This window comes from Gobius niger (assembly GCF_951799975.1).
Source record: "Gobius niger genome assembly, chromosome: 1".
Taxonomy (NCBI): Eukaryota; Metazoa; Chordata; class Actinopteri; order Gobiiformes; family Gobiidae; genus Gobius; species Gobius niger.
This window is the reverse complement of record NC_136852.1, coordinates 73,954,033-73,966,783: the sequence shown is the minus strand read 5'-3', so window position 1 is coordinate 73,966,783 and position 12,751 is coordinate 73,954,033. Positions and strand designations below refer to the sequence as shown.

General features: G+C 42.2%; 1 protein-coding gene across 1 annotated transcript; it reads left to right on the top strand.

Annotated features, from left to right (window-relative positions):
• Window positions 1-3,559: 3,559 nt before the first annotated feature.
• Window positions 3,560-12,687, top strand: sftpbb (surfactant protein Bb). Its single transcript, XM_079552942.1, has 9 exons — window positions 3,560-3,631; window positions 3,798-3,920; window positions 4,008-4,100; window positions 5,468-5,548; window positions 7,840-8,023; window positions 10,473-10,615; window positions 10,680-10,760; window positions 10,825-10,935; window positions 12,542-12,687. The coding sequence occupies exons 1-9, from the start codon at window positions 3,608-3,610 to the stop codon at window positions 12,581-12,583; spliced, it is 882 nt and encodes a 293-aa protein (XP_079409068.1). The 5' UTR covers window positions 3,560-3,607; the 3' UTR covers window positions 12,584-12,687.
• Window positions 12,688-12,751: the final 64 nt, after the last annotated feature.

Genomic DNA, 12,751 nt, shown 5'->3' with positions numbered 1-12,751 from the left:
ACTACTACTACTACTACTACTACTACTACTACTACTAATACTACTAATACTAATACTAATACTTATACAACTAATACTACTACTACTACTGCCACCACTACTACTAATACTACTAATAATAATAATAATAATAATACTAATACTACTAATACTAATACTAATACAACTAATACTAACACTACTAATACTAATACTACTAATACTAATACTACTAATACTAATACTAACACTACTAATACTAATACAACTAATACTAATACTACTAATACTAATACTACTACTACTAATACTACTAATACTAATACTACTACTACTAATACTACTAATACTGCTGTAGTTCTCAATAACAAACTAAATAAAACAACTAATAAAGTAAACTCAGACTTACTCTCGGATCACGAGGCAAACGCAGCTTTGGCGCCACCTGCTGGTTTAATAACGAACTACGTGGCTTCGTCATCACAAACACTTTCATTTTCTTTTCTGATTCTACAGCTCACGTTGTTCGGGAATGTTGGATGTTTTATGATTTTATTATTGTACTTGTGCCACGTGACCCTGTGACGCAGAGCCGGAGACTGCGCTCGGTGCAGGCGGGGGTTAAGCGGTTAAGCGGGCGCGTGCCGCACCTCGTTTCGGATATAATTTAATAATCGTGTGAGTCCGCTGCTCTGATTGGCCGAGCGGGGTCAGCGCGTGTTTCCGGTGCCGCTCCTGATCCTGCGTCTCCTCCTCCGTGTCCCGGGAGCTTGTTTGTGTCCTCGGTCCGGTCCGGTCGGTGCGTAAACGCTCCTCATGGCGCACGTGTGGCTCCTCGCGCTCCTCTCCGCGTTCACGACTGTGGGTGAGTGAAAAAACAAAAACAAAACAAAAACAAAACCCTGTGAATCCGGGCGCAGACCAGGCCGCGGCACCTGATCCACAGTATGGGCTGATGTTTGGGGGATGGAGGTCCGTGGTTCTGGAGGTCCGTGGTTCTGGAGGTTCTGGAGGTTCTGGAGGCTCTGGGGGACGGACCGACGCTGTTCCGGAACTGCAGTGACGTCGTTTTGAATCGTTCACATCCATGCCTGTGTTTGGTGCATTGCGGGGATGTGGCAGCTGAAGGAAATGAATAATACGGTGTCAAAATACAAACACAGCCTCGTGAGCAGTGTGGGGGAGTAACTAAATACATGTAACTGTAATCTGGTAACGTTTGAGAGTATTTAGATACAGTTACTTTCCGAATACCAACACATGCAGTATCAGACACTACATGTTATTGCACCACATTATTGACCGGATTTTCCTCCTAAAATAAACTAAAGATTTAACTTTGTGTCACATGACGCTGTATCTGCTGCTCCATTGGCTGAGAGTTAACCTCTTAACTCCCGCCTGAGCCGAGAGGATCTTTTTCCTCACGTCATCAGATTTTTTTTCCATCATTTTTTTGTTGGGTACTGAATTCATTTTTGTAACTTTTTTTTCATAATTTTTTGTCATTTTTTTGTCAAAATTTCATCATATTTTTGTCACATTTTTGTCATTTTTTGTCAATTTTTTCGGCGAATTTTCATAATTTTTTTGTCACTTTTTTGTCATTTTTTCGTCATTTTTTTCTTCAATTTTTGGTATTTTTTTTGTCACATTTTTATCACATTTTATCATTTTTTTGTCATTTTTTTCATCATTTTTTGTCATTTTTTTGTCAATTTTTGTGTCAAATTTTTATCATATTTTTTTCATTTTTTGTCTTTTTTTTGGTCAAGTTGTTATCATGTTTTTCATCATTTTTTGTCATTTTTTGTCACATTTTTAGTCAATTTTTTATCATATTTTTGTCATTTTTCATCACTTTTTTTCGTCCATTTTTTCTTCAATTTTTTATAATTTTTTTTTTTCATTTTTTGTCACATTTTTGTCATTTTTTGTTATTTTTTTTCGTCCATTTTTTCATCAATTTTTTTCATTTTTGTCACATTTTTGTCATTTTTTCGTCAATTTTTTTGTCAATTTCTTGTGACATTTTTGCCACTTTTTTATCAGTGTTTTCTCACTTTTTTGTCACATTTCCATCATTGTTTTCATCTCAGTTTTGTTGCTATTTTCACAGCCTTTTTCCAGTAGCTTTTGGATTGGGGTAAAGCCAAACTGGAGAAAATGTGCTCGGTTCAGGCCGGAGTTAAGGGGTTAAAGAGTTTATCATTAATGGTGAGTTTATAACATGTGTTCAAACAATAGCACATAAATAGAATGACAATCAAAGTGAAAGTATCTAAAAGTATTCGGAATACAGTACTCTGACAAAGGAAAACATTACAAAATACATTTTATACAAGTATCAGTAACCAGGGTTTCCTAAACAACACTGGGGGGACGCCTTAACTAACTTCTTCTTCTTCTTCTTCTACTTCTTCTTCTTCAAAAAAAAAAAAAAGAAAGAAAGTGTATTTATTATTTATTTAGTTAATAAATAATTGTTCCATGTATTAAACAGAGTCTGTTTTCAGGCGACTCGAGGCTCATCCCAGATTCTCTCAGACCCAAAGACCTGGTGAGATTCATTTCTTTATTTCTTATTGTTTGAGGCTTTCTCGGTGTCATGTGACTCACGCTGAGTCGACTTTAGGAGTGATTTAATAATGTTTACCTAGAGTTAAAGAAAATGACTTTAAAACACTGTTATTGTAAATATATGACACGTTACAGGCTTTTCTCAACATTACACTGACTGTGTCAGATCCTCTTATCATAATATGTTTATTAAGGCACATTTATGACACAATGTAAGAACTGCATCACATTACCTCAGTTAAACAAGGAAGAACAAGTCAGGATTCAAAAGTGAATCCACCATCATGTCAATTGTTTTGTGCTTCAGTGTCTGTCCTGCAGATTTATTATTGTATTTTATTTATTTATTTTATTAACAGTTTTTCTTGTATTACCTTTTTAAGTTGACAGGACAGGACAGTAAGATTAATTATTATCATTAAAGGATATGTGGGCTTTGGGGTGGTCCCATGACTGACATGAGTCTCACCAACCAGACTCCGCTTCTTTACAGAAGAGGGTCTGGCAACACTCGCGCTTTCAAAGGAAGTGACGCAGCGATATGGAGCCTACCGACCAATCAGAGCAGCTCCCTGAACGGGCGTCACGTTGTTGCGCCTTTGTTTTGTAGTTGTTCCCGTAATGCTCCGGTTTGCTTGTATTCTTAAGTTTTTCTGACATAAACGACAGAAGTCATTTACTGAACTCCGTGTGGCAGGAGCGACATTGTTAATGTCCGAATGATACAACTTTCTTGTGGCTGTTTCTGTCGTCACATCCTCTATGTTCTCATTGGCTGCTGCGCTTCAGTTGTCCCACATTAGTCCCGCCTCAAGCAGAAGCTTTTCTACGACAGGGTCGCCAGACTAGTCTCCTGTTTATTAATTAATAAACATCGGAGATTAGTCTGGATGCCAGGCTAGACATGTGTGTGTTTCCTGTCTGTAGATTTATTATTATCATTAAAGGTAATGTGGGCTTTGGGGCGGTCCCATGACTGACGTGTGTGTGTCTTCAGTCCACAGACGCCTGCTCAGAATGCACTGGACTCCTGCACACGTCCCAGAACATGATCTCTGGAGCTCAGACTAAGGTGAGCCCACACTCGTCACCTCTGCGATCTCGTATCAGTCTCGATAACGATATTATTGCGATATTTCACTAAACCACGTTAAAAAAAGAGCACGATGTCAAAGTGTGGGGGGTCAGAGGTTAAAGGTCGCCCTGTCCCTTTGCCCGCACTGACCCGCTCTGTCCAGGCGGCGGTGTACGACGCCCTGCAGTCCCTGTGCCAGAGCCTCCCTCCTGCCCGGGCCTCCCACTGCCAGGGCCAGATCAACACGCACCTCGCCAAGGCCCTGCTGCGCTCGCCCAGCAGCGCCGTGAGTATCAGTCCCAAACCCCCCCCCCCCCCCCCCCCCCCCATGACTGACCGCACTGAGAGGAAACCTGTGGATGTTTTTTGGCAGAAATCGGCCGAGAGCTGCGAGCTGTTCGGGCTGTGTGCGGCGAAGGGGGAGGAGCCGAGCCCCAGCTCCCTCGCTGACGGCAGAAGTGAGAAGGTGAAGTGAGAAAACATGAAATCTTTGTTCTTTTTTTTTGGTTTCACTGTCGTTTGTTGGTCCTGCTGTTAATGCCTCGTAGACCCCAGAGTCTTTCAATTCTAATTCTTTCTTCCTTACAAATCTGAACACAGAACTGAGATCAGAATTTCATGTGGAAAACATCTGTCCAACTGTTAACCTCTTAACTCCCACCTGAACGGATCCCATTTTCTCCCGTTTGGTTTTACCCTAATCAAAAATTTTCTTGGGAAAAAAAAAAAAAAAGTGACAAAAATTCGACAAAAATGTGACAAAAATTAGACAAAAATTAGACAAAAATTCAGCAAAAATGTGACAAAAATTCATCAAAAATGTGACAAAAACTCAGCAAAAATGTGACAAAAATTCAGCAAAAATTCAGCAAAAATGTGACGAAAATTAAACAAAAATGTGACAAAAATTCTGCAAAAATGTGACAAAAATAAAACAAAAATGTGACAAAAATAAAACAAAAATGTGACAAAAATTCAACAAAAATGTGACAAAAAATCTGCAAAAATGTGACAAAAATTCAGCAAAAATGTGACAAAAATTCAGCAAAAAAGTGACAAAAATTAAACAAAAATGTGACAAAAATTCAGCAAAAAAGTGACAAAAATTAAACAAAAAAGTGACAAAAATTCTGCAAAAAAGTGACAAAAATTCAGCAAAAAAGTGACAAAAATTCAACAAAATGTGACAAAAATTCTGCAAAAATGTGACAAAAAATTCAGCAAAAATGTGACAAAAATTCAACAAAAATGTGACAAAAATTCAACTAAAATGTGACAAAACTTCAACAAAAATGTGACAAAAACTCAACAGAAAAATTACAAAAACTCTCAGCTCTAAACTAAAAACAAAAGGTGACACAACACAGCAACAACGTGAGGAAAAAGATCAGTTTTGTGGGTCTTAGCTTTCAAATGAGTTTTTACACAGACCTATATAATAGCCAGAATGCATTTGGTTCAGGCGGGTGGTAAGAGGTTAATCAGAAGGAAAACTAACACTTGAAACCTTCAGCCTCTGACCTAAACATTGAAGAACTGTGGATAAACCTCCCAAGAGCAGCCGACATGACTGACAGCCCAGAAATCTCTCAGTTCTAGAAGACTTTTGTAAGGAAGAAAGGGCTAAAAGACTCTTTGCTGCTAAAGCATTTAAAGCTGTTGCCTTGTTTGGATGTGACGAGGCGTTCACTCACTCCCATGTGTCGATCCTTAAGTGTGTGGACAGTCAGTGGGACCTCTGGGTGGTGTAACAGCAGCCCGCCCCCCCCCTGTGCCCACCCCCCGTGCCCCCCCCTGCATGAACATGAACACTAAATGTCTGTCCATCCTCAGGAGCAGCTGAACCCCGTCTGCAGCCTGTGTGTCCTCGTGATCAAGAAGCTGGAGACGCTGCTGCCCCAGAACATGACCGAGGTGGGTCCGTCGTGACCAGTGTGGGGGAACGGGACTTTTAACCCGTTAAGTTTAGCTCCTCTGGGAAAGTATCTCGGTACTTTATTATGAAAGTAACACGTTAGAGACTCGTGTGTTAATAATAGTAAACAAGAAGCTGCTGACTCACACAAACAGCTCCATACTAATAACTGTGTTCAATAATAACACAATAAATAAAGCTGAAGGCAACAATAATGAGCCTGAACTGACATTATGTATATATATACACATATATCTCTATAATAGAAAACGCAAACTCAATGGCCGCCGCCATAAGTTCCATGGGCGCCGCCATGTTTATTTCCCATACCGCCTTTGAAGCTAAGCAGGGAAGGGCCTGGTTAGAACTGGGATGGGAGACCGTTTGGGAAGACCAGGAAGCTTGGCGACAGTAGTCTCCAAAGCTTTGTCTCCGAACAAAAGTCCACGCAGAAAGTTGCCCAAACAACCAAACACGAGCTTCAAATCAAACGCGCTGCTCCGAGTGCTTCAGCCTCCGTGAGGAAAGAGAAAATGAAACTGTCACTTAACGAGCGCATGGCCTGCACTGCGCCGCGTTTTTTTTTTTTACTTTGGTATTTTTTATTATAAAGCAGCTTTGAAAGCATTGCAGTTTGTTTCTAAGATTATAAATACTGTCTAATAACGATCATTAGGTTATTTCATTTCAAAACCAACTTATTACTTTTTAGATTGCACTTGCACCGTGATGCTCCAAACCGCGGGTCCTGCACCGTGAACCAAACCGTGAGAGCTGAACCCCTAATATTTATCCATTAATATTCCACTGTCTCTTGAATTCTATTTCCTGAGCTCACTCCTTTATGCAGCTGCAGGAGTAACTTTGCACTAGACTACACAGTCATTACAGCGGTTCTGGGATTGCAGAGGCTCAGAGCTTTGTCAAAGGGTCAGGAGTAAAAATCATCTATTATAGAAAACGCTATCTCAATGGCCGCCGCCTGGGCGCCGCCATGTTTATTTCCCATACCGACTTTGAAGCTAAGCAGGGAAGTGCCTGGTTAGAACTGGGATGGGAGACCGTTTGGGAACACCAGGAAGCCTGGCGACAGTACTGAGTGCGTGCGTGGTTGGTGCTGCTGCTGTCCGAGGACAACCCGCTGTCACAAAAACGCGAGTGCACGAGATCTGACTGCCGTGCGTGTGCGCGCATCCAAACAGGGCGCTGTGTGTATGTGTGTGCGTGCGTGCCCAAAACCTGCTCAAACACGAGCCTCTAATCAAACGCGCTGCTCCGACTGATTTATCCTCCGTGTGAGTAAAAATGAAACTACAACTTAACGAGCGCATGGCCTGCACTGCGTAGTTTTTTTCCTTTTTTTTTTTCCTTTGCTGCTGTACCATTTGTTTTCTATTTTGCTTTCACGTATTGTGAGGCCAGAGGTACATTTTATTCTAAAGCAGCTTTGAAAGCATTGCCAATTTTATTGTAAGGTTATAAATACTGTCTAACAACGATCATTAGGCTATTTCTGTTCAAAACCTACTTATCATTTTTTTTATTGTACATTACCGTGATGCACCAAACCACGGGTCCTGCACCGTGAACCAAACCGTTAGAGCTGAACCCCTAATATTTATCAATAATTATTCCACTGTCTCTTGAATCCTGTTCCCCGAGTTCAGCAAAAATATTGTCGTAGTTTGTAACAAAGGAGTACGGGTGCATCAAACACTCCAATTGCAGTTTCTTTCAAATTGTTTTTTGCCTTCATTATTTTACACTTTTGTAGTGGCCATAGTTTTTGGAATGGGTTGGGAACCACTGGTCTACAGCTGAACTGTGTGACGGGTTGGATATTTCTTTGTAATCACTCATAATCTCAGAATATCAAATGTGGAGACTAGCGAGGCCCGGCCGAAGGCCGGGTCTCAGCTAGTCAAATATAAGACAGGAGCACGGGTGCATCAAACACTCCAGTTGCAGTTTGTTTGAAATTATTTTGAGCTTTCATTCTTTTATACATTTGTAGTGGCCATAGTTTTAGGAATGGGTTGGGAACCACTGGTCTCCTTAGTGCGGGTCTACAGCTACACTGAGTGACGGATTAGAGGGACTAACTCAGAATCTCACAATATCAAATGTGGAGACTAGCGAGGGTCTCAGCTAGTATATACTGTTTATAGGCCCAAACTAAAGAAAGTTGTACTAGATTAACCTGCAAAATCGTTCCTCGTTCCTCTGAAAGCCTGGTCTGTAGTGAGCGTTCCATCCTGAGCCTGTGTCTCCGTGGTCGTGTTTTTCGCAGGACGCCATCCGCGCCCTGCTGGCCGAGGTGTGCGCGCTGATGCCGCAGAGCTACAAGGACCAGTGTGACGACTTCGTGCAGAAGTACGGCGAGGAGATCGTGGAGTTCCTGGTGTCGTCTGCAGCTCCTCACACCATCTGCGCTCTGCTGCACCTGTGTGTGGTCGACGCCACGGCGGCGCCACGTGAGCTCAAACGCCACACACACACAGACACACGCACACACACACACACACGCACACACACACACACACACACACACGCACACTGTTCTGTTCTGTGATTGGACCAGGTCGTTCCTGTGGCACATTTAAAACTCACAGGTCAAGTCATGATAAACGACACCAGTTTATGAACAAGCTGAGGTTCTACTGGTGTCTGGTCATCATCAAGGAAGTTTCTTGGTTGCCTTAACCTCTTAACTCCCGCCTGAACCGAGAGCATTTTCTCCAGTTCAGCTTTACCCAAATCCAAATGTAGGCCAGTGTAACGCCTCATTTGAAAGATCTACAAAACTAAATTGATCTTTTTCTTTACATCATCTCATTTTTGTTAATTTTTTCTCACTTTTTTGTCAAATATTTGTCCATTTTTGTAATTTTTTGTGTGATTTTTTTGTCACTTTTTTGTCACATTTTTCGATTTTTTTTTAATCCATTTTTTCTCACTTTTTTGTCAATTTTTGTCACTTTTTCTTAACTTTTTCGTCCATTTTTTCTCATTTTTTCGTCAAATTTTTCTCACTTTTTTGTGAAATTTTTGTCCATTTTTGTAGTTTTTTGTCACTTTTTTGTCAATTTTTTTTTATTTTTTTGGTACATTTTTTGTATTTCTTAAACCATTTTTTTGTCACTTTTTCGTCCATTTTTGTCATTTTTTTGTAAATTTTTTGTCACTTTTTCCTCAATTTGTTCTCACTTTTTTCACATTTTCATCCTCGTTTCCATCTCAGTTTTGTTGCTATTTTCACACCTTTTTTCCAGAAGCTTTTGGATTGGGGTAGAGCTGTAGAAAATGGTCATTTCTATGGCACAGTTAAAACCCACAGTTTAAAACACGCACAGATTAGAACAAGGTAAACCAATACGGACACGTCCAGGGGCGGGTCACGGTTAGGGCCGGAGACCGCGAAAAGTTTAGCTTCTTCTGGCATCGACGATACGATTCCTTTAGATCCAAGTTCTGATGCCGTGAGGAGTGAGAAAAAACAGTGGAAACATTTCCCCCCGGTGGGAATAGAGTGGGAAAATTGGGGGGATAAATGAAAAAACAAGAACTGAAGGGGGGGTGTATCAGGTATCGGTATCGAAGAGAAGGCAACGATCCCCGTTCGCCGTGTTCATGATGGTGTTTCAGCCCCTGTCCCGTTACTCCTGATCCTCCGACACAGACAGTTTGGTTTCAGAGGAGCTGTAGGCCGTGCATGTAGATTGTAGAGGCGAAACGGCCCGATGCTGGTCGCCTCCTGGCTGCTGAGTTTTTAAGGTTTCCCCAACACGTGTCTCCACAAAATCACTCCAATATTGTGCTTTACTGGCCCCTGTGACCAAGTCCACATGACACAGTAAGAAATAGTTTACCTCGAAACCAGCCGCCCCTGGGTCACTGATTAGGCCCCTTTTGTTGGGAAATCTAGTATTGAAAACAAGCTCAGCAGCGCCCCCTACCAGCTGGGAGAAAGGTGCATTTTGGCTCCTACATAGATGAAAGTATATGTTACGCATCCTTTTGTTTTCCCCTCGTCTCTTGTTTGTATCAGATGAACTCCCTGATGAAGGTTCTTTTTGTTTTCACCTCGTCTCTTGTTTGTAACAGATGAACTCCCTGATGAAGGTTCTTTTTATTTTCACCTCGTCTCTTGTTTGTAACAGATGAACTCCCTGATGAAGGTTCTTTTTGTTTTCACCTCGTCTCTTGTTTGTAACAGATGAACTCCCTGATGAAGGTTCTTTTTGTTTTCACCTCGTCTCTTGTTTGTAACAGATGAACTCCCTGATGAAGGTTCTTTTTATTTTCACCTCGTCTCTTGTTTGTATCAGATGAACTCCCTGATGAAGGTTCTTTTTATTTTCACCTCGTCTCTTGTTTGTATCAGATGAACTCCCTGATGAAGGTTCTTTTTATTTTCACCTCGTCTCTTGTTTGTAACAGATGAACTCCCTGATGAAGGTTCTTTTTATTTTCACCTCGTCTCTTGTTTGTATCAGATGAACTCCCTGATGAAGGTTCTTTTTATTTTCACCTCGTCTCTTGTTTGTAACAGATGAACTCCCTGATGAAGGTTCTTTTTGTTTTCACCTCGTCTCTTGTTTGTATCAGATGAACTCTCTGATGAAGGTTCTTTTTGTTTTCACCTCGTCTCTTGTTTGTAACAGATGAACTCCCTGATGAAGGTTCTTTTTATTTTCACCTTGTCTCTTGTTTGTAACAGATGAACTCCCTGATGAAGGTTCTTTTTGTTTTCACCTCGTCTCTTGTTTGTAACAGATGAACTCCCTGATGAAGGTTCTTTTTATTTTCACCTTGTCTCTTGTTTGTAACAGATGAACTCCCTGATGAAGGTTCTTTTTGTTTTCACCTCGTCTCTTGTTTGTATCAGATGAACTCCCTGATGAAGGTTCTTTGTTTACCCAGATGCCCCGGTGCCGTCGGACTGTGACTCGTGCCGCACTCTGTCCGTCCTGAGTCGTCTGCACCAGGGTCTGAAGGACCTGAACCAGTCCGAGTCGTCCTTCCTCCAGTCTGTGTGCGCCCTCCACCCTCAGGCCATCCCTAAGGTCAGCCCCGCCCCTGCACCCTGACCCTGACCCTGACCCTGACCTCTGACCTCTGTCCTTCCAGTGCGAGGCCTTCACCAGAGTCTACAGCTCTCAGCTCCGCAGAGTCCTGGGCTCCCAGCTGGGGGCTCCCGACGCCTGTGAGGTACGCCCCCCCCCCCCCCTCCTCTTTACACCTGTACCCGTGTAACATGTGTGTCCTCCCCCAGAGAGCCGCCCTGTGTGCCCCCCTGAGAGAGGCCCCTCTGCTGGGGGAGAACCGCTGCATGTGGGGGCCGAGCTACTGGTGCCGGGACGTGAAGACGGCTCAGGAGTGCGGGGTACGAACACTTCACAGTCCAGTCTCTGCTTTGGACGCAGAGACTCGGGCCACAGAGCCGTGAACGCGGAGATGTTCACTTTGTCCAGGGGTTTGTGGAACGTTTGAGCCACAGGACGACCTCAGATTTGTCCATTTCCAGGAGAGTGAAATCACACTCAAAGGGGAGACAGTTCAGGGTCGACACCCGGGTGGAGTTTGTGAATGCAGGTTTAAGCAGAGAGGGAAGGGAGAGAGTTCAGCTTCCTGACAGCCTGGTGGACAAAGCTGTTCTTCAGTCAGTTAGACCTGGCTCGTAGACTCCACAGTCTCCTCCCTAAAGGCAGTGTGTTCAGAGCGTGGGCGCAAAGGCTTTGTGGGTTAGTAGATTATTACAGGATGACATTTTTGGACCAAATATACTCACAGCACGACTCTCAGCAAAGAAATGTTCATTTTCAAAGGTTTACTTTATTATTATTATTATTATTAAGAGTAACTTAGAATAAACCATATAGTTTAGTTTAGTTTATTTCTTATTTGGTGTCGTGCACCCGCCTGCATGGGCTTATAAGACACAAATGCAGGCAGACAGAAAAGCATTAAACAAAGAGTGTCCTCATCCGTGTAAGCGCTTAACAAAAACTTAGACAAAGGAAATGGCTTATACTTGAACAAGAACTTAAGCCTTTCCTCATCGGACATTTCAAACAAACGTACAGCAACATCAGACAGTTTACAAAATAACTGCCTTCCCGGATCATGATACAAAGGACAATAAAACACAAAATGCGATTAATTTTCAATGTCATTTAACTGACACAAACAACATGTCGGCTCCTCCTCTGGGACCGAGTGGAATCGTCTCCAGTGCCAGGGGCAGAGTCCCGGACCTCAGCTGAGACCAGACTGACCTCTGACCTCTAGATAGGTTCAGGGTCACATCGGGCTCAGGACCAAAATTATCTTTAAGTTCTCAACTTTGACTTAAACAAGACATCCTTTAACCATTTAAGTTTATACTTTTCAAAGTAGACTTTTTTAATTTCTCCAACATTACATCTCAACTTGTTTCTAAAAGTAAACTGGAGATCAGCATCAACAAACATGTTCTCCATCTGCTCACTCCAAGTGTATCTATGAGACAGGTCCCATTTACAGATGTTCTTCAGTCTTGTGTCAGACATATTGATAAATCTATTCCATAACCGTGTCACAAACATGCCTCACTTCACATGGTTCCCAACCCATGGTCCCCGTACAGAGCGAGCTTAGGGGGGTTTTGTGAACACCTAGAAAGTACCTTAGAGCTCAGTCTGCATTGAATTTTTTCACTGTGGGTTTGTTTACACGACACGCCTTCACTTTATTTATAGCAGCGCCGAGAGCTCGGCCTGCAGATTCAGACAGTGATTTGATCATTCCTCAAATGTGAGATGTTCATCAACAGTAAATCCAAGATATTTGTAAAAAGAAGCCAGTTTTTCTGCATTTTGGGTGTGGATCGATAATAAAGATTTATAAAAAAAGCTTCAGCTCATTCCACACCACTGAATATGTTCCTTCTTTATATTTCTTTATCCTCCCTTTTGTCCGAACTGTAACCGTGGTTCCTTGTGTGTTTGCAGAACCAGGCCTTCTGTAAGAAGTTTGTGTGGAAGTACAAGTAGCCGCCCTGCAGTTCCTCCTCACATTTGCACTACAGCTTCTGTTTCTATTGCACTGAATGATTTCATGATTCACATTCTGCTTGCGTCGTTCCTGCGGGGTCAAACATCGGTCCTGGAAGGCGAAACCCTGCTCTTTTTCTTTCAAATAGCTCGATCTAGTGGGAAACA